The sequence below is a fragment of the Triplophysa rosa genome, linkage group LG4 (assembly GCF_024868665.1).
Source record: "Triplophysa rosa linkage group LG4, Trosa_1v2, whole genome shotgun sequence".
Lineage (NCBI taxonomy): Eukaryota > Metazoa > Chordata > Actinopteri > Cypriniformes > Nemacheilidae > Triplophysa > Triplophysa rosa.
The window spans coordinates 6,796,157-6,818,584 of NC_079893.1; the positions used below are offsets into that span (position 1 = coordinate 6,796,157).

A 22,428-nucleotide genomic window follows, 5' to 3' on the forward strand; every position below is an offset into this window, starting at 1 on the left:
AATTATGAAATTAAATGAAAACCAACAAGACTGCCTATTAAAATAAGGGTTTAGTTACTAGTGGTGGCGACGTGAAGCTTTTTGAACCACCAAGCTTTAAAAAAAATGATTCGGAAAAAGGTTCATTACTCGAAGCTTTTCAAATCAGAGCTCGACTAGGACCTCTGCTGGTGAAAGTGGGGGAATGAGCTGTGTCGCAAAATGTTTCACAACAGACCAACGCAAAAATGAATGAGATTAATAAATGAATGAGAATCAGTATATGACGTTCATGACAACAATCTGTTCCAATGCATATTTTTAAGTCAAAACAATAAAGATAACGTTTTGTTTTGTGGGTGTGGACATTTTTCTTGTTTGTAAACTATTGCAACTAATGAATCAAATAAATGAATGCAGACACACAGTTTGGCCCATTTTTCTAATACAAATAATTCACTCTATTTCACAGATTATTACATTACTACCCAAAACAATATATGAAAAATGAAGACATGTTCCAATTATTTTTCAGCACTCATTACGAGGGAGTCTACCTTTGTCTAGCTGTAATTAGCCATATACAGTATATTATTTCCAAAAGATAGTGATTTAAGTAATACATTTTATGATTCACATGAAAAGGCAAATATAATAATAACCTTATTGGGAGAAAGCGAATAAAAGCGTTCCCACATCTCAGAACGCCCTCTCTTTGCAACAGGTTCCATGAGTCCCAAATTCTCGCAACAATAAACTCCTACAGTAGCCTATAATCAAACAATTCAATTTATTGCAAAGCAATACAGTACAGCTCAACAACCCACGAGAGCGCGCCCTGTGTTGCGCTTTTTTAAACCTTTGAATCGGAGTACGAAGCAGTCACGTGGGTGTGTGTGAAATGAAGCTTCGGACGTCACCGCCCATGTGATTTTTAGAGAACGAATCAAGCATCGATACAAAGCTTCACTGAAAATCGCTTAATTTTTTTGACACACGCATCGGAGCTTCGGTGTCACAGCTAACATCACTAGTTACATTTGCGTTTGTTAACACAGCAAAACTTAAACAAACAGAGAAACATATTTTAAGTAATAAGGTTCAAAATATGACATTGAAAAAGTGGGCTAAATTAGTGTGTATATTTTTACTTTTTATATATCATTTCTTTTTTCCTTATTTTATACTAAACTGTTTATTCTGCAGAGCTAATTTTCAGCAAAGCTAAGTTTGTTTAAAACCAATTTAAAATGAATTTTTAATAATTCGCAGTTCGCACCATTTGCTGTTCTTTGATCAATCCTTGAGGGGCTCTTCGCCTCTTGTCAACAGCGCCCCCGTGTGTTGGCTATAATGTGTATCGTGCTGCCACGTACCATTCTTCAATTTGCAGCCATTACAATCGACCAGGTACGACAGATTTGCTGCGAGTCAGTGCATGTGACCTGATTTCCTCCAAAATAACTTCATATATTGTCATTTGAGTGTTTTTTATGAATCAAACTTATAACATTGATGTTAGCACCGTGCTTTACAACTATCACTCACTTCAGTAAAACCAACATCCACAATCAGCTCTGCGTAATCTGCTCAGATCTTATCTGTGTTTGGATTCAGAGTAACCGTTAAAACACAGCCACATCTCACCCTGAGAGGGTTACACTAGTGTGTGGCCAAAATCAAAGGTCGTTCTGTCATGTGACCACATTTTCATATCCTCATTCATGCAGTGAAAGCTTTAGCACATTGGAACAAGGGTTTATAATGAAGGAGAGCTACTGTAATGTTTAGCTATTTTTTTGTCAATAAACGACAGAATCAGTGTGCTACACCTACAGAAGATACACTGAACCCCAACTATGTGAGTTATTTCTGCTTATAAAACATATTTCAGAGTATATTTGACTCTTACAGTAGACCTACTTATATGATGTGGCTGATGTTGTACTGGATATGCATGGATATACTAAATACTGTATCTTTGCCTAAAACATGAACAAACTTCTAATGTTAATTAATACCTTTACAAAAAATAAATAGATAACTAAAATTGACACTAGAGAAAGACTGTAGAATGTAACTACAGAAATGGTTTACATAAAACTTTGAAATTCATTATGATTTTTATAATAAAAATGAATAATATATATTGATACAGACATATTAATGTTAAAACCTGATCCGGCAAAATAAATTGGGGCAATTTGATAAAGGGAATTGCTTTTAGGTCACTGCTGTGTATCTTATCTGTCATTTTTGTATAGATCATGTTTTTAGGACACTTAAAACAATTAACCTAACAGTGACTTTAAAAACATCCATTTGATGGTTTTAGCTGTTTTCATCACACTAAATACAGAATTTCATCACCAAAGCTTCAGATTATAATTTGTTTATGTAAACATTCATGCTATGCCCCTCCTTTTTTCTTTCATATTTCTCTTTCTTCTATCAGGGATGAATGCGAGAATGGATTTTCTGTGGATTTGTTTCTGCATTGTTCTCTCGTCCCCGCCGTGAGTAACATTTATCCCACCAAAACACTGTGACTCCACCCAGAACAAACATTGCACTTCTCTTTAGAGGAAGGGATGCTCGGAGGTCAGATAAGGTCTGACAGTTTGTCCACAACATTGTTGATATAACAATTTAGATAAAGTAATGTAAACCTCTGACAAAGCCTTTTGTGGAGCCTTCTAATTTCTACAACAAACTTTGACTTAAAGGTCCAATGTGTGATGTTTAGGAGGATCTATTGACAGAAATGCAATATAATATAAATGTCTTTTCATGACCTTACCTAATGAAGTGTTATGGTTTTATTACCTTAGAAAGAGCTATTTCTATCTACTGTACATATGCCACGGTCCCCTTACATGGAATTCGCCATGTTGTTTCTACAGTAGCCCTAAACGGACAAACTGCTCTACTGAGCGCTTTTCATAAATACTGTACGTTTTCTGATTCAGCAAAGTGAAAACGTGACGACATCTTTTTCCTGCGTCAGCCACCATAGTGCTTCGAAAGGGAGGGGTGAGCAGTGGAGTGAGCCGTTAGTTGCAGTTCACAACCTCGCCACTAGATGCCGCTAAATTTCACGAACTGGACCTTTCAGTCTGAGAAAACACCAGTCTAATATTGTATTCTCCTCTTGCTCCTGGATCTTTTCTGTATTTCAGGTTTTCATTGTGCTTTTGCTGTCATTTGTGCAAAGTCGATCAAAGGCTCAGCCTTTCGAGGAGCGCTTTCCGTACCTTAGGGGTCGATTCGGCATTGTGGTGTAAGTGATCTCTCACTTTTGCACAAAATCTATAGTTTCTAAGTATTCGGCTCTATTCAACATTCAAACAAATTGTCACTTAACATAGTTTATTTTGTGTGTGTCTTATTTTTTGTCAGGCCTTTGGACTTCATTGGCAGTCTAAGTAATCGATGGTCTTTCGGCTTTGCATTTGGCGCTATTGCTCCCAGTGTGCTTCAGCTATTTTCAGAGTCTTACACACCAATGAAAGTTCCAAACTGGGCTAAAGGTACACTTCATAGTAGAAATACTGGATTTCAGACTTTCCTATAGCGCAAATGATAGAATAGAGCCAGATTAATGCATGCATGTATTGCCTTAATAGTGCATTGCCTATATTCACTTTAGAGGGTATGCATTGAGGTCACTTTCCCATGTGAACACGCCGGGACACGCCCCCTTGACTGCCAGGACACGTTCCCTTGAGTGGTAAAACACGCAGCAAAATGGCTGCTTTTAATAGGAGAAACAAAGAAACCGGGACTAAAGCATGCAATTATTTGCTGAAATTAAAAGCAGTTGGACTCGACAGTGATCTTTACGACTTACAAAGGAAACCGGTGTGCTTGGACACGTTGAATACGTTGCGCGGAATTGCGTTTCGTGATATTGTAAGCAGCTGTTTTGCCACTCAAGGGAGCGTGTTTGGGCGTGTTCACGTGGGAAAGTGATGTCACGTGCACACCCTCTATAAGTCACTATAGATACGCATCTGCCAAATTACACCCATGTAACAATGAAAGGCATTGTGAATATAGGCACAATAATGTAAGTATGTGCATTATAATAAAATAAATCTTACAATGTGAATTGTCTTTCAGCCTTTGTGTACCTGCTAGGAGCTCTAGAAGTGGGCGTGGCTTATTTCCCCTTTTTTGCTTGCCTTTCAACGCCACACCGAGCGCTTGGAGGGGTTTTAGGTGTTCTGTACACACTCATGTGGTACATGAGAAAATACTTGAAATACCATTCATTCACTACAGGTATTTGGATGCTGTATATTGATTCTGTATGTTGATTTCAGGCTCACTGCAAGACTGTATGACACGGCAAGCTGTCCATCTGGAAAGGTTTATAATTATTAACCTTCATTTATTAATTATTACCTTATGTTTTGAGGTTTATGTTTGCATGTTAAGATTAGAAATGGCTCATTGTTTCACAGGTGCGATCATTTTCCTAAATAAATATAATTTGCACACTGCAAGGAAACACTGCATTCATTTTACAGTGAGGTCGATGCAAATTACAGTATTACACACATAAACTCTTTAGTTCAACATTATATTATTAGTCTTTTTTGATATGCTAAATGAATAAATATATTAAATATGGATACTTAGAATGGACCTGAGATGTATTGAAAGAACGTTGCCTCTGATGAATTTTAATTAAAGAAATGTAATATCAACCGTCTTCTGAGATAAACCAACATCTAAACATATAGTTGCTTATCAAATATTAGACTTAATCTGTGAATATATAAGATTATTACATCAATGCAAACAAGGGGACAAAACAAACAGCACAATGCTGCAATAGCCATTTTCAGGTCTTAAAGTAATTGTAACTATAAGATACTGTGGAGGTTTCTCTTTTCACTGTATAACATACTAATTTAATTTATTTGCAGATTTTGGGCCGTTATGAAAAATTGATCATCCAGTGGCCGTTCTTCTTGTGTCTGGGTTTTCTGCTGGGTCGGTTTGTGTATATCATTGTGAAGGCAGTAAGAATCCACCTGCATTTGCAAGATGAGGAGGTAGACAGTTTTCTTGAAATTGATGTAACGGTCGTTCTTTAAGTAATTCAAATATCTGTATTGACAGCTGCTACAATTGATTTTGGTTTGTTTTTGTGACATATAGAATGAAGAGGATTTACAATTCCATCAGTTCAGATATGTTAAGACTCTACTGAAACGCCCACCTGAGCCGTAAATACAGATACTATATTAACAAGTATTTGAATATATTCTAGCCAATGAACGAAGACTTATTGTTCTATTTTTTTTCAGGTCAGAACCAAAGAGTTGGTTTCGGAGAAAAGTGTATGACTGGGACCCGTATTTTAAATTCCCAAACAGAATGATTGGCACCTCCATTATTTCATTGATTGGCTTGTACACGGTAAATAAGCACTTGCTATCCCTTACGTATTTATAGGTGTACTTTATGTAGTATAAATACTAATATCAATGCACTATACTAGTTCCCTTTGGTTTCTTTACATTTTTTTATATGAACTTGATAGTTCAACCAAAAATTTAAATTCTGTCATCATTTACTCACCCTCATTTCAAACCTGTATGACTTTATTTCTTCCCCAGAACACAAAAGAAGATATTTTGAAGAATGTTGTTTAACATGGCCCCCATTCACTCAATGCAATAGAAGTGAATGGGGGCCAGTGCTGTTCAGTTACCAACTTTCTGTTATGCTAACATTGCCAAATCCAAATCTGTCTACACGCTCACATGTTCCATTCACTTTTTTAATTCAACTTGCATATTGTGTCTGTATTCATGTAGATGACACTTCTAGACTACAGCTTAAGCGACTACACCTTTGATAAACTAGATGCGTTGAAGGATTCACTTGCAGAGATAGCATCCTCCTGTAACCATACAGACAACATGTTTACATCACTTGTGCCTGGGCTGGATGAGTTCAGCTATGTTGCACGTAGTAAGACCACAAACAGACATATAGATATGGATAGAATAAAGATTGCATGTAAATTTCAATGTCCTTTTTTCCAGTGTCTTGGTTGGCGACAACTATTTTTGCCACTCTGACATCTGTTACTTACACTTTTCACGTGCTGGTATGTTACAGGTGCGCACACTTATGTATTTACGTTCAACACTGTTTTCTGTGATGTCAGCAATTAGACAAGGCCGTGTATTTAAACACTTTTCTAACTGTGAGCTGCATTTATGACTGTAGGAAACATATCAAACGATTGTGGAGAGGGGAGAAAAACTTTCTTCCAGTGAAGTTTCATAAGCCAAGCCCTGCAGTCAGTGTGGTGAGTAAAAATTGTAAAGGTTTGTTTATTTATCCACTTATATTTATGTCAAAGTCCATTCTCACTGGATTTTATGTGCAGATGCATGTATCCAAAAAGACGAATCTTTAAGGTTAACAAAGAAAATGTAAAAAAAGGAAATATTACTGATCATAAAAACGTATTTTCTTTGTCAGGCAGCAATAACAAGATACTCGGGCTGGCAGATTGCCTTCACTCTGTGGGGTATGCAAAACTTCAAAAATATAGAAAACAATACTATTTCAGCTGTTCCTTTAGATGTAATGGTTTTCTCTGTGACTCATCATATCCTCATATCCCGCTCTCAGAAAACATGGTGAGGTCATTTTGCAAAGTTTATTCTCAGTTCAGAGAGATCACTACCTTCACGGGCATTGATCCCTTGCATACTTTGCTCTAAAAACAGCATAGTTAATCTGGAAGATAAACAGACATTTGATGACTCTATGGTTTATTTATTCTTCTTGCAGGTTTTGTGATAGTTCACTTCATACAGTTTCTTTTTGCCTTGATATTTGCCTATGGAGTTGTTCTGCCAATCCAGAAAGGAAAGTTTCTACGCTGGCTTTCTAGTGTATCTATCATTCTGTGAGTTCCATTAAAGACATCTCATAACCAAATAAATATATCAAAATCACTTTGATTATGCGTATTTTTGGTGCTTGCATGCCATCATAAGATTCATATTTTATATTTCAAGTTCAGTTACATTTGCATTTATTTTGAATTGCAGACTAACAATATTCATCGTGGTAGCCATAGTAATAGTGCAGATTGTTCTGGTTCAGATATTCTTCCTGCAGAGCAAACTCTCACCTGACGACAAACAAAAACCTCTTGCACTCAACAACAGGTACAGTAGCACAACATCAAAGCACAATTTTAGCTAGATTACCAAGAAAATAAGAATTTTTAGGTTTCAAATAAAATACTGGTTGCAGTGTAAACAATAATATATAAAAACACACACATTTTGATTCTACAGTAACCATGTCTCTCTCTTCTCCCACAGAAAAGCGTTCCACTGCTTTAACTATTTTTTCTTCTTCTATAATGTGATAATGGGGTTGAGCAACTGCATTTTGCGCCTGTTAGTAAGCTGCATTTTGGGCACGTGGTTGGTATCGCGCATTGATCGGACCATCATGCAGCGGGGCTATGAGTCCATGGATCCAGGTATACAATGGTTTAGTCATATCTAGTGCTGTGCAGTAAACAAACAGGAACATGATTATCAAGCTGTTCATTTTATAATTATAAAAATTATATATTTACAAAATAAAAATTATGGCACAATGAGACTAATTTGAATTTCGCACAAAAAATAGTGTGACTGTTTCGTGCAGGATATAATACCTGGATAGGGATGATATTCGCTGACCATTATCATAGCAACCCTGTTATGCTGTCTTTCTGCCACCTACTGCTTGGAAAGACACTGGATCGGAGACCTGCAGAACCTTCTTACGATACCTTTAGCAATACCACAGGTACAGTACACACACACAATGCTTGTAACCAAATACTTCTTGGCCACCATTGACTGCCATGGTAGGACAAATTGCTTTATAAATTTCTTTGTTCTGCTGAACACAAAATAAGATTTTGTAATAAGCTATTTTGAAGAATGTAGGAAAGCAAACAGTTCTGGGGCATGAAGAACTGGCCAAGAACTGTTGGTAACAATCATTCTTCCAATTATCTTTCTTTGTGTTTATCAGAACAAAGACATTTATACAGATTTAGAATAACTCGAGGGTGAGTAAATGAGTGGGTGAACGAGTGAGTAAATATTTTTGGGTGAACTGTCCCTTTAAATAACTGCATCTCTTGCTCCTACCAGGATGTTCAGTAGGGGTCAGAGTACGTGTGCGCTGGCTGCTGCTCTACACTCTGCTGAGGAATCCCAAACTAATTTTGCTCAGAAAGAGAAAACCACAGGATCACCATGACAACCAAGACCCGCTCCTCATAGCTCGAACTATCACCTCACAAGCTCAACAAGCAAACGGACTGGTCAGCAACTGCTGAAACATGGACTGTGAAATAAGGACTGGATTTGATCAGGGATCTGGAAGGAGAGAAATGAGACTTGAAATGAAGTGAAGAAATGAAGTGAATTAGTATTATTGGTCAATCATTTTGTAATAAAAGCTGTTTGGGTGAACTCACCTCACTGGTTCTTTGCCAGGAGGAAAACCCAGGGCTGGCAATGGGGGCAGTGCAAGGGGAGTCCAGGAAGTGAATTTCAACCTCAAAATGTAGAGGATTTCCATCTTTTATCCATGGAATAGACTCCAAATGCTATGCATATTTCATACAAGCTAAAGGGGCATTTTCTGTGTCTGTGGTTTAAAAATATAAAAAATGTTCCCAGCTAGTGTCCCCCGCCCCCCATTGAATCAGCCATTTCCAGCACCGGGAAAACTATTCCGTTACTAAAAAGTACTGTTGCTGTGCCATGGTATGTGAAGTCATCAGCTGCTTATATTCGGGTTCTTTGATATATAAATATATGGTATTGTACCTGATATGTTTTACCATAATATGTCATGTTAATATCATTTAACATGGTATTTTAGTCTATAAATAAAGTTTTAAACTAACCTGTTTACAAAACACAATACCTTTTATTTTGATCAAATCGTTTGTAAATTTGAAAAAAAAGGTATTTTTGTACATTTGTGAAAAAATAAATATCATGGCATAGTGATGGTAATTATGCTTAGACAATTTTCCATCTCATTTCTAAGTAATTTTGGATAAAAGTGTCTGCGAAATGAATAAATGTATGTATCAGATTGTAATATCATATGTGTTTTAAAATTCAAGGGTTTCAAAATTAAAACTTTTTTCTTTCTGTGTCACAAGCCCCATCTCCTGCCCAAGAGACACACTTTACATAAGTGCACAGATAAGCTATTAGTTATCAAAGACTATCAGTTTAGATGTTTGTTTATTGGGTGTTTGCCATTTGTCAAGTACAGTGGGGGTTAATGTCTGGTATCAATGTTATTAGGTTGGGTTTGACCTCAAGGTCAAGGCAAGAATAAAATAAAAATGTAAAGGCTTTTTTCTTCAGCTCTTCTTGGACTCTGTTTTACTCAACTTTACCTGACATTGGCACATTCTCGTAGGCTATATTCCATCCTTATGCATACTGGGTATTGTAAATTGTACCTGTAGCCTATAATTTTGTTTATTGGTAAAACCTAAATGTTAGCTGATGCAATACAACACAGTAATATTCTAGCAATGCTCTACCACAAATTTTGTAAATATCACTGTTTGTTAACATAAATGTTGGGACATTCTACCAGAAACGTACATCTGTCCTTGAACTGTTACAGTGAATATTTCATCCAAAAAATGTCTAAAACTGACTGATGTTTGATTTCTGCAAGTTGTTCTGTTAAGGAATATGTCATTCATTAGGTTCTCAGATATTTTTTCTTTACTAAAAACCCTTTTAGCAAGTTTAAGTTGCTATCGTTCATATCAATTGATCAAAAAATGAAACTGTACATAAATTCAACAAATAAATACTATTTTACAACTGTCCCCATGTTTTTGGTCAGTCCTGTCACGTTTACATATAGGCCTAACTCAACATAAAATGTGTGGAATACGCCGTTGGTTTGGAAATTACATCATTTGACTGAGGTGAAGCTGACACTGATCAAGGGTGAGTTCTGTCATTGAATTGTATGATTTTAAGCTTGTTTTCCTGTTTTTTTTGTTGTTGTTTTTTTAGGAGTACGAGCTAAAGTGTCAGGCCCTGTCATGGTAAATGTACGTTTCTGGTAGAATGTCCCTGTTGTTAAAATTTCTAATAGGCCGTCATTCCTACAGCAGTAACCAATGTTGCACCCTTGCAATGTATAAATACCCCAAGGATTTTTATATTCATGTACCACAGTATTTATACATCTATTCAAGGTACTTCAAAATAATATCATGTCCACAAGGACCTTATTTATTCCTGGTATCTGTTTAATTAGTGGTGTATTTCTAGGCATGACCTACAATGTAAGGCAAGGATAGCATAATTCAACATTCTTTTCGAAATGCAAACCTTTTTCTCCAGGTCTTGCTTACTGAACAGTTTAAATATTTCGTTAATATGACTTGTGTGCAAGCGCATGACTGTCATCAACCAGGATTCTTGCAGCATGAGGATCCTTTTTTTTACGTCGTTTTCCCTCACCAGCAGCACCTTAACGGAGCAAGATCAGATATAATACGTTTTCATTTTTTAATAATTTCTTATTTATTGCTAGCCGATAAATTACTAATTTATTTGGTAAACATGACAGTCAACTACATGGATGCTGATTCATATAGTTTTTATTAATTTTTCATTGTGTGACATTTGACCTTTAGGTGACGTGTGACGTCGTTGGCGTGATAGCAGTACACGTGCGTGTTCTACGCGAATTAGTAAGACAAAGAAAAAACAGGTGAGTTTTACAAACTAATTTACACAAACTAATGTTTAACTGACAAATAATTATGATGAGATATACTTTTGGTTTGTTATTAACATGGTTATGAGCCGTTTAAAGAAGTAATGACATTAAATATTTAAATGATGCGCATGTTTAACGGCATTAACGTTACCTAGCCCCTACCCCCCTGTTAGACTGCGATAGGTAATTTACTTATTTCTTATAATATTCCACTTCAAATTTAAGATTTTATAAGAGAAATGTTTAAACGTGTATTACTTCTTTTTGAAAACTGAACAGCATGCATTGAAAATGATTAAACCATAATTAAATGTGAAGTTGGTTTAGCACACATGTATTAAAACAAACATAATGTTCATATAAAGTTATTAAGTCTTTCTTTAAATTGGTTGTATTAGATGGCATTAAATTTACTTGCAATATGGTGTGCTAATTTTGGTTGTTTTAAAATGTATTTGTAGTGGATGGATCACTTTAGTAGCTGCATTTTGGGCATCTTAGGTCAACTATGATTGTTGCCTGTGATCCCAAAAATGCTATCTAGGTAGGCAGCACACTAGGAATGCATCAGTGGATTATAGAAACTGTTCTAAAACCAGTTTACTGGAAACGTACATACTGATTGCCTTGTAAATGCAGCCATAGTGTCTCCATTATAATAAATGTGGGTTTGCATGCAGGATGAGTGACCTTGAGTTGGTGAAGAAGATGCTGCGTGCTGTTCTTCAGAGCAGTAAACACGGCGTGGCCATGGCCCGTCTCCAGGGAGATTACCGTGCGCTGACTGGCGAAATGATTCCTCACTGGAAATTTGGACATGCCTCTCTGGAAAGATTTCTGTGCAGTATTCCCAGTGTGGTGCGGCTGGAACGCTCTAATACTGGAGAGGTGATGCATTCAGTTCATCTGATAATAAAGCACTCATGCTGTAGGTCACAACTGACAACCCCTAATTTACAGAGGTGTTTGAATAGGAATAACTCTATACTGCTACATTTGTAATTTAACAAACAAACTTGATATTTGGTTCCAGTCATTGCATGCAAAAGTAATGTCTAAGTGTTATAGAATGTGTGTGTGTTTGTAGGTCATGTGCTTTGCTGGTGTGTGTGAGGAGACTGCACATATCGCACAGCTGGTTTCCAGGCAGAAAGATGCAAAGAAGTCCAGCTGTTCTAAATTACTGCACTGCCAAATGAGAACAAAGTCTTCCTCTCTGTTTTCACCTAATGGTACATGCATATATAAAGAAAACACCTGTAGACGGAGAGAAATGTTTTGATGATGTAATTTGGTTTTCCTTGTTTGTGTCTTCGCAGTTATACCTCGCTCATCTCTGCGGCAGCCGGTCAACATGAGTCATCCCTATCGTTGCCCCGCCCCCAAATTTAATTTTTACCCTAACCAGCGGCAGGTTTACAGTACCAACCTGCCCTCCACCCGAGTTTCTCCTCGCCACCTGCTGAGCCGGAAGTCACCAGGGTGAGCGACATGAGGCTAAACTCGTAAAATTACTTTCATTAAACAAACTGTTCGCCCAAAAATGAAAATTCTATCTTCATTTTCTCACCCTCAAGTTGTTCCAAATCGGTGTAAATTTATTTGTTCTGATGAACACAGAGAATGATATTTGAAAGAATGCTTGTAGCCAAATAGTTTTCGGCCACTGTTGACTACCATAGTAGGAAAAATTGCTTTATTAATTTCTTTGTTCTGTTGAACTCAAAAGAAGATATTTTGAAGAATGTAGAAAAGCAAACAGTGCTGGGGCACTTTTGACTACTACCATGGTAATTTTTCTTACGATGCTAGTCAATGGTGGCCAAGAACTGTTTAGTTACAAGTAGGGCTGCAGCTATCGATTCTTTTACTAATCGAGTATTCTACAGATTTTTCCATCGATTAATCGGGTATTCGGATAATAAGTACTTTTTCTTTATTAAAAATCAATACTAAATATACAAGAGAAAATAAGACAGGTCTCTTAAAATGAGTAAAACAACTAATTTGTTTCCTTTTTAGAACAATTAGTTTTTATTGCTGAAATAGCATACATTAATATCTGTGAAAACTAAACCCATTTAGTACATTCCATTGCCATATTAAATTCAAAATGCAATATAATACAAATATATAAATAAGAAACATGAATAAAAATGGAAATAATAATTTCAAACAATAGCCTATGACTTTTATTTTGGCAGGTTGTCAGAAGACGCTTATTTTTTAGTATGTCTGTTTCTTCACTCAAACAATAACATGTTTGTGAAATAAACTCTCAGCGCAACTCTGGAGGTGAAGTTCATGTCCTCATTCAGCGCAGACGCAGACAAATTCATGAGCATCACGCGTGTAGCACGTTAAACTGTGCAGTTCATTCACTCAGACACGCAGACCAGACAGATGAAATGTGTTTTAACAGGATTCGGTGTCCACTAGTCCGCATCTAGTTTGATGGACTCAATGCAGCCGGAAAACAAGTTTCACTCGTAAAATAGACTAAAACTAAGTAAAATATCAGTTCACCATTTCAATAAGCTATTAGGGCTGTGACGGTGGCAGTTTTTTTTACCACCGCGGTGGTAATAGACAAATCGACCGCGGTGGTGCGGTGGTTGAGAAATATATATTATTTATATAAATAATATTTATATTATTATATTTGCGTGTAGCAACCACATGACGAGTGGAAGAGAAATATAGACCTTATTTAAATACTTGAAATTGTTAAATAATTGAAATATGATATCTGAAATAAATGAGGATGAAACATCCGTCAATGTTTAACGCGCAAATCCATCAGTGAAACGGCACACTACAGCATATAAAACATTTAAATAAACATCAGTAAATAATGAAAACTTAAATATTATAAGAAAGCAAAATACTAAATAAAAAAGCTCTTGTTGCAGTAACTTCAGTCAGTGGCGTATTAACCCTTACAGTCCTTAACAATTCCATTTGAAACAAACTGTTTAAACCTACATTGGCTTTCCTATTCAGATTGCCATAAAAACTTTACTTTTTCCGACTCGTTGATGTGAAACTTACTTGTTGACATTGTCCAGATTAAAATGTGTACAGCTGCACTAAATGCGCGTTCAGAAGATGTGCACAGGAGCGCAAATGAAGAGATGTCTCTCCGCAACCGCGGCAAAACCTGCGCGCGCTCCGACACTAAGCAAGCGGGTCATAGCCAGTTTTGATTTTACGTATCTGTTCATTTCACAACAAGATCCATTGCAAAACCCGCAGAATAACCTGGGTTTTGCCGTGCAGGCCCGCGCTCGAACGCACCAACGGAAACGTATGCCAATAATTTCTGTTAATTTAAAATCTTTTAAATAAAACCATCCACAACTGAAAGGCTACAACTAGCAATCGTTATCGCAACTCTCATATTTATTACACCTATATTTGTCAGAGTGACGTGCACTACCGCCGGTGGCAGTTCACCACCGTCATGGCACTTTACCACCGCGGTGGTGCGGTTGTTACGGCAACCGTCACAGCCCTATAAACTATCAGTTATTTATCAGCATGAGAAACACGTGTGAGCGTGTGAGCAGACTAAAATGCGTGTGTCTCACGGTGAATGCGTGAGACTTGAGAGCCCTGTAACATGAACAGAGTTTAGCGGGCTGTGCGTCAGTAATAACGGTCCGTGGGGAAACGCAGTGCTCCGTGTACTGTAGTTAAATGGATTAAACGAGGCTTCGAGGCAACAAAAATTGCCTCGATGATTTTTTGTATTCGAATAACTCAAGTTACTCGAGGAATCGTTTCAGCCCTAGTTACAAGCATTCTTCCAAATACCCTTTTCTGTGTTAATCAGAACAAAGACATTTACACAGATTTGGAACAACTCAAGGATAAGTAAATGATGACATAATTTTCTTTTTTTTGGTGAACTGACCCTTTAAGCACTAAAGTATGCTGAATACAATAATTAAATCTTCATTGGAACGCTGTTGATCTTAGGTCAATGGGCACTGGGTCTGTACCCAACAGGTTTCAAACAGATATGAAAACTCATCCGTATCAACCCAGTTGGACACCAGGTTAGGCTCGCATCTTATACTTGGAAAAGCTACCTAACATAATATTTGAATGTTTGCATACTGAATTTCAGTTATTGGTTTGTTGACAGCCTTCAATAGATTCAAGCATTGTAAGTGATTTTGTTCCTACGCTGTTTTATTCAGCTCAGAATAAGTCTGTAAACCTCGTTGAAGTTGAGATGGTTCAGAGTCGCATCAAACAGCTCTTGCAGAAATACCGCAGTGGGGTCTGGCTGTCAAAAATCTCTCAGCTTTACAAAGAGATGTTCAAGGAAGAGCTGCACATGCACAAAGATCTGGAGACCTGGACACACATCTGCACTGTGAGAATACTGCAAAATACTCACAAACACATGTCCCTAAACCACTTACCCCTAACCGTAATATTGTTACTAAGAGTGCTTTTAATGTGTTATTTTTCGTTTTCTTTCTCTCTGCTGTTCTTAGGTTGAGAAACCGGGCAGCAATAACATAGGTGACCGGCTGGTGTATTCTGTCCTGGAACCTTTCCCAAAAGCCAGCACTCCGCTTACTGCCAGAGTAAAACAACCGACACCTGCCCAGCAAACAACTCACAGCCTTAAGACTCTTTCCATTGACATTCCTCCATTAGCTCAGAAACCCCACCCTCCCTTGAGCCCAACATCTCCCAACTCCAGCAGGCTTGAATTTTCTCTTCTTGAAACGTCCAGCACTTCCATGCACTCGCTCATAACTCCTCCCACGACCCCGCCCTTTAACCAACCTCTCGCTCCAGAGATCAAGCAGAAACTACGACAGTTGCTCAAAACATACTGCCAGGGCTTGTGGGCTCATGGAGTTCCTCAGCTGTTCCTGGATGCATTTGGGTAAGAATGGAGTATTGAAATGGAGCAGCTTTTATTTGTATTATATATTAGAACAGCGCAGTGCATTGATCTTTAATCTCGCATCTCTCAGGTGTGAGTTTCCACAGTACGCTTTGGAGAATCTGTCTTTGGTGGCAGATACATGCATGGTTGAATACCCCATGCCAGATAATCGGAAGAGAGCAATACTGTATGCGCTGCCATCTCATGTTGACACACAGCCGCGCCCACGGCCACGTCCTCTGCTTCTAACATGCTCCGGCAACCCACACGTGCCTCCTCTGACCATGCCAACAGGAGAGTATCTGTCAGTTTTGGTGATGGAGATCAATAGCACTGACAGTGTTGTTTTCAGGTAATGAAGGCCGCACAAGCAGCACACAAATGCTTTCTTCTGTTAAAAAATGTGATTTTAGTAATGAAAATAAAACGGTTTGATTTGGTTTTGCATTCATTGATCATTTGCCAAAAGTATCAATATTCAACGTCTTGTTATACACTGTGGTACAGATATGACATTGTGATATTCTGTGTTGCATTAAGATTACAGCTGTGGATTGAATATGGGTGTTTTTTATTAAGGTTTGTGGGCGAGGGCTACTCCAAAGCTCTGGAGAATATGGAAGAGGCCATGCTTCAGTTTTACAATAGCATTGGTGCTGGACTTTGTATCCTTTCTCCTAAAATTGGACAACTGGTGGCAGTTGCTGTAGAAGAGGATGCAATACTGAGAGCTCAGATCCACCAAGTCACAGAAGACAACGTGAAGGTACTCTCTGTTCTTTTGGGTAATGTGCTTATGACACATATCTGGGACTAGATACAAATGAGGAAAAATGTACGATTAGGTAAGGAAAGTGATATATTGGTCAAATTAGATGATTGAGCTTGTGTTTAATTGAACGCTTGAAAGGCAAGTGGCCAAATGTGGAGTTAAATTATAATTGATAAAAAATCACATAAACTCAATCTTGTTTGTTCATCATAGGTGTACTGTGTGGATCATGGGTTCTCTGAGGTGGTCAGCCGAAAAAAGCTACTACAGCCAAGCGACCAGTTTCTCACTCTTCCCTTCCAGGCAACCATTTGCCAACTCGCAGGTAACGTTCGCCATTGTGCATTTGTTTGGTTGTTTAAAGGTGCTGTGTGTATTTTTTTGGAGGATTTATTTACAGAAATACAATATATTATACATAACTATGTCTTCAGAGGTGTATAAAGACCTTACACAATGAAGCGTTATGTTTTTATTACCTTAGAACGAGCCATTTCTATCTACATACACCGAGGGTCCACTTACATGGAATTTCGCCGTGTTTTTTCTAATGTAGCCCTAAACGGACAAACTGCTCTACAGAGCACGTTTCATAAATGTTATCTCATTCAGCAAAGAAGCGAAAACGTGATGACATCTTAGTTCTGTGTCAGCCTCCGTAGTGCTTCGAAAGCGAGGGGGAGGGGTGGAGTAAGCCGTTGGTTGCGATTCGTAGCCTCACAGCTAGATGCCGCTAAATTTCATTCATGCCTTTAAATGTCAAAACCAAAGATAAGTGCATTTTTGTTTGTTAGGTCTGGAGCCGTTTAGTACTGATGCGGTCGTTCTGAAGACTCTGGAGTCAACAGCTGTCGGTCGTACACTGTTAGCCGAGATTGTGGAGCGTGAGGACACGCCCCTCATTGTGCTGTATGACACGTCTCAAAATGAAGATGTCAATGTGAATGCTGTCTGTTTGAAGGCTCTGCATGATAAATCGATGGAGAATCCTCTACAGGTTGGTGCCCCAGTGCCGTGTTGTTTTATATCAGCACTCTTGTCAATTGAAAGTACTAATTTATTGCTGTACATCTTACTGGAGCTATTAAAAAAATGGTGGTTATACATTCACAGAGGAATGAATAATTGTAAAATGAAATGAGTTTCCTGTATGTTTCTAGGTAAACAGCGTGTACACAAATGTGTGCGTGACAAACGTGTGCTCGGATGGCAGTATTTATTGTCAGTTGCCTTCGCGGGGCCGGGCCAAACTCAAAGACATCATGGACAAGATTGAGACGCATTTCATCTCTCAGGTAACACTGAATTCAGTTTTGTTTTCATATTTAAAGTAAAAGTCTTTTCATTTGTGTGTATTGTGAGGGCATTAAAAACCTTTGTTACTGTGTTTAAGCTAACATGGGAGCTGCTGGTGTCAAAGCCGTTTTGCGGGAAGGTGTGTCTGGCTAAAAACAAAGGCAAATGGGCAAGAGCAGAGGTGAGCAGAGGCTGATCCTGGTGTCCTGTCACTAGGGATGTAACGATTCACCGTGAGCCGGTTGAAAATCGGTTATAATGTGTGACGATTCAAATCGGTTGAGGTGTGAACTGAATCGCAATACATTTTTTGAACAGCAGGGGCCGCTATTTTCACTGCAAATCTAAACGTGGACATGCTGATATTTCTTAAATGCAAAAAAATCCAAGAAAAGCTCAGACAGTATTAGTTTGTTTATATTAAAGAGACTTTTTCTATTATTAATTTGTTATAAAATTGCAGTTTAGTTTTGTTATTTGAAATAAAACATTATTTTATTATACAAAGAAACGTGAAGCATTTAAGAAATAATGCAAGGGAAGTTGTTCATTTATAATTTGTTTCAACTCATTTTGTAAAAATAAATCGTGAGTAAATCGTGAATAAATCGCATCGTGAGATCAGAATCGTGACTCGCATCGCATCGTGAGCTGAGTGAATCGTTACATCCCTACATGTCACATTAACTCTCTGCATGCTTTTAAAATGCCGTTGAGTCTGATATAAATGGCTCTGTTTGTAATGAATGAGTAAATGTGTTTAATTTATGTGTAGATCACAAACCTTCATGGGAGTCAAGTGTTAGACATCATGTTCTTGGATTTAGGACTTCCTGCTTCGCTGGAGGTTAGCGAACTTCGAGAGATCCCGCCCATCTTCCTCAGAGAGCTCATCACCATACCACCACAGGTACTCACAGTTTGCACACTAAGGCTGTGTTCACATTTGACTTTTTTTTGCATGAAATAGTCGAAAATGGCTCTCGCAGTGTTATGGTTACAAATAGCAGCCGGCAATGTTCAAAGATAGCATTTGTGCACGAGGGCAGCTTAGAGAGACAGGCTTCATAGTAGGGCTGTAGCTATCGATTATTTTAGTAATCGATTATATTAAAATTGCATACATTAATACACCGAAATTGCATACATTAATATCTATGAAAACTAAACCCATTTAGTACATTCCATTTCCATATTACATTCAAAATGCAATATACAAATATATAAATAGAAATAGAAAGAATAAATTCAACGGTAAGCAACTAACTTCAGCGTATACATAGTTTTAATATTTTTTTTACTATTAAATAGTAATATATTTGTCCACATAAAACTACTGTAGTTAACCAGACTTTTATATTGGCAGGTTGTCGGGAGATGCTTATTTTTTGTGTTTTTGATAGCTTCACTTCACATAGCTTCACTCTATATAAATAAATTCTCAGAGCAACTATGGAGATGAAGTTCATGTGTTCATGTCCTCATACAGCGCAGATGCAGACAAATCCATGAGAATCACGCGTGTAGCACGTTAAACTGTGCAGTTCATTCACTCAGACACGCAGAACAGCCAGATGGCATGTTTAAATAACAGGATATGGACTCAATGCAGCCGGAAAACAACTTGCAAAATAGACTAAAACTAAGTAAAATAGAGGTGCGCCACTGATTAACGTCACACAGAAACGAGCACAACGACAAACGCACTTAACACAAACAAGCGGCTCTGTTTAATGCACCTGCCAAAGTGTATCACATGCGTACTACTCTGGAAAATACATATATGCCACACTGTACAGCCCTGATAGGCGCGCATGTGTTTAAACAGCCACAAAGACCAATTTAAGCCTTTGGACATAACACATACTGTGCACTAGTTAGACAGGATAAATTTTGCCGGCTGAAGTCCTAAAAGTTTGGTTTAAAGAACGTACCAAGCACAATGTTCTCTCACCATTCACAAACACACACAGTTTGTCGCAGTCTCAGGGTTGTCAGAGCAGAAATGAAAACCTGTATCTGTATATTTTTCTGTAATTTATTCTGTCAGCGTCTTCAATAATAATGGTCTAATAATGGTCTGTGGGGAAACAGTGCTCCGTGTGTAGTGTAGTTAAATGAATTAAATGAAGTTTCGAGGCAGCGTAACGGAATTCTATTTGAATTATTAACGGAGAACGTCTTTGCAATAACCAATCGCATATTTAAATACTACAATACTATTTTCTTGCTAGAAATGCAATCGTAACTAAAAACACTTTTATACAAAACAATGCTCCAATGGGCGTTTCGGCCGACATTTTATTTTTCTAGCTTGAGCCTTCTCGAACAATCACGTTCCTTGCATGTTATTATGGAAATGACAGGTCTCTGTCATTTTGTTAGCTGTGAAAATGGTGCTTGACGTAGGGTGGGTTTTTTCGACCTAAAAATACGCTTTGAGCTGCAGAAAAAGACGCTGGTGCTGGCGTTTAAAAAAGCGCTCAGAACTTTTTGGAAAACACAGTTTACTCAGAAGGATTATAATGTAAAACAGACGCTAGCAGCTTCAAAAAGGAAGTCAACTGTGAACACGGCCTAAGGTTGTACTGGATGTATTTCTGTCTCTGTAGGCTATCAAGTGTTTTCTGGCAGATCTGAACACAGATGGGAATGTTTGGCCTCCTGAAGCTGTTTTGTGGTTGAGAGAGACGGTCCTCAACAAAGCCCCCTGCTGCATGAAGGTCAGATGTATAATTTTATAAGTTAAGCAGCTAATAACATTATTTTGCTTTGTGAATGTGTTATCCACCTCTGAGCAGCATAAGTATATGTAAATATGCCTTTTAATCTTATATGACTTTTTTGTGTGTTTATGATTTTCTCTTAAGCTGATGTGCATTGTGAAAAGTGCTATACAAGTTTCCTTTAATATTTACTTGAATTATTCAATCGTGGTTTTGTTACTCTAAATCTGTTGTTTAGTTTGTTAAGCTTGATGAGACCAGAACAGTGCACATCTACCTGTTCAGTGGTGATGGAGCTCATGACCTTCAGAGCAGCATTAACCATCAGCTGGCCTCCTGTCCATTCTGGCATCAGAATTTCTACCTTAACCGGTTCTCTAAGGCTCCTGAGCCTTCCTTGGTTGAGATGTGGGATCCACCCTGTTTACAGTCTAAGGCCCTCACAATGCCCTCTAAGCTGGAGCTACCCCAGGTGGGGCAAAACATGGATGTGTTTGTGTCGGTCGCGTGCCACCCCGGACACTTTGTGCTGCAGCTGTGGCAGGATCTGTACAAGCTGGTGGTGCTTATGGGAGAGATGATCCTGTACTACAACAAACAGGAAGTGACCCAAATCGATATCCAGAAAAACTGCGTCTACGCTGCCAAGATCGACAACAAGTGAGGGAAACAATGGGTCATGAGCCAAATTTATTGTGTTTGAATATACGTGCTTTCTTCTGTATAATGTATTCGGGTCTATTTTCTCTGATTCAAGCTCCTTTTCTCGTTGTCTGTAGTTGGCATCGTGTTTTGGTAAAGGGCATCCTGGCCAATGGCTTGGTGTCTGTGTACGAGTTGGATTATGGGAAGTACGAGTTGATAAACTATTCTCATCTTCAGCCACTCATCGATGAGTTTAGACAGCTTCCATTCCAGGGCATATCTGCTCAGCTGGCAGGTAAGACATTTTTGTTTAAAAACGCGCTTTAAAACTTTCCCAAAAAGTTGCTCATCCCTGGACCCTTATCAACACTTTTTAAATTTATGATGCTATTCAAATGTCTTTCACACTTTTATACTCTTTGCAAGGAGCAAGTGCAAAACTTAAATACTTGGTGATCATTTCAGGTGTGAAGCAGGGGGTCTGGTGCGAGGAAGCTGCTATGGTGTTCCGAAACCATGTGGAGAAGAAACCGCTGGTGGCCCAGATCGAGTCGGTCGAACAGGGGGTGTGGCCCTGGGAGTGCAAAATCTCCGTCTTCCTTGTTGACACCACACAGGAAAACAATGACGTCTGGATCCATAATATCATGGTGGAGTTTTTAGAAGAGCTCAGCAGAGCTCCTTGACTCTCATCTCCTTGAGATGAGTGCTGTAGGCCAAAACACTAAAGAAATCACTACATCTTGTAATTCTTGATGTTTATTTGCGATAAAGGTATGTCTAAATTGCGCGTTTTCTGAATACTTATGTGCTTGTATTTGTTTTTTTACATGTGTTAAAAAAACTGATTTCAATGTCATATATTGTTCCAAGTGCCATTGGAAAGGATTGTTTTACCATTTTCCTGTTACGATCAGATAAATATCCATATTACAGTTCTCGGATTAACTCCATAATGCCGAACAACTTTTGCGTCTTTGCAGTAAGGTCATTTCTTATGTAAATATTTTGGGGATTTGTTTGTTTTTTTGTTGTGTTTGAAACACATTTTTGCATATACATCTTATTTTGCACCTTGGTTTGTTTGCGTTGTGCGTTTTTTAGAAGAGGAAATGGCCAAATTGTACAGGAACATTTGTGTTTAAATGTTCAGGTTTGTTTTATTTTGTTAAGAGTGTTTCAGACCATTAAAACAGAAAAGACAACAGGACACTGTGTGGCTGTCATTTGTCTCTGCCGACAACGAAAACCGCTAGTTGGTCACGCAACTCGCGTGA

General features: G+C 38.1%; 2 protein-coding genes across 2 annotated transcripts; both read left to right on the forward strand.

Annotated features, from left to right (window-relative positions):
* The first annotated feature begins 1,721 nt into the window (after positions 1–1,721).
* On the forward strand, positions 1,722–9,643 carry stra6l (STRA6-like). Its single transcript, XM_057332283.1, has 18 exons — positions 1,722–1,840; positions 2,435–2,495; positions 3,159–3,259; positions 3,379–3,509; positions 4,102–4,222; positions 4,305–4,350; positions 4,914–5,042; positions 5,149–5,216; positions 5,298–5,409; positions 5,811–5,967; positions 6,042–6,117; positions 6,229–6,310; positions 6,487–6,535; positions 6,802–6,919; positions 7,065–7,184; positions 7,344–7,507; positions 7,678–7,821; positions 8,175–9,643. Coding segments are annotated over exons 1-18 (1,869 nt in total). The 5' UTR covers positions 1,722–1,838; the 3' UTR covers positions 8,363–9,643.
* A 1,109-nt stretch (positions 9,644–10,752) lies between these two features.
* Positions 10,753–22,278, forward strand: tdrd7a (tudor domain containing 7 a). The gene is made up of 18 exons (XM_057332196.1): positions 10,753–10,791; positions 11,481–11,688; positions 11,888–12,032; positions 12,120–12,282; positions 14,782–14,861; positions 15,006–15,184; positions 15,309–15,709; positions 15,801–16,064; positions 16,292–16,478; positions 16,698–16,809; positions 17,279–17,481; positions 17,645–17,779; positions 17,878–17,961; positions 18,556–18,690; positions 20,393–20,503; positions 20,745–21,166; positions 21,286–21,446; positions 21,617–22,278. Exons 2-18 carry the CDS (start codon positions 11,482–11,484, stop codon positions 21,835–21,837), a joined length of 3,210 nt encoding a protein of 1,069 aa, XP_057188179.1. The 5' UTR covers positions 10,753–10,791; position 11,481; the 3' UTR covers positions 21,838–22,278.
* Positions 22,279–22,428: the final 150 nt, after the last annotated feature.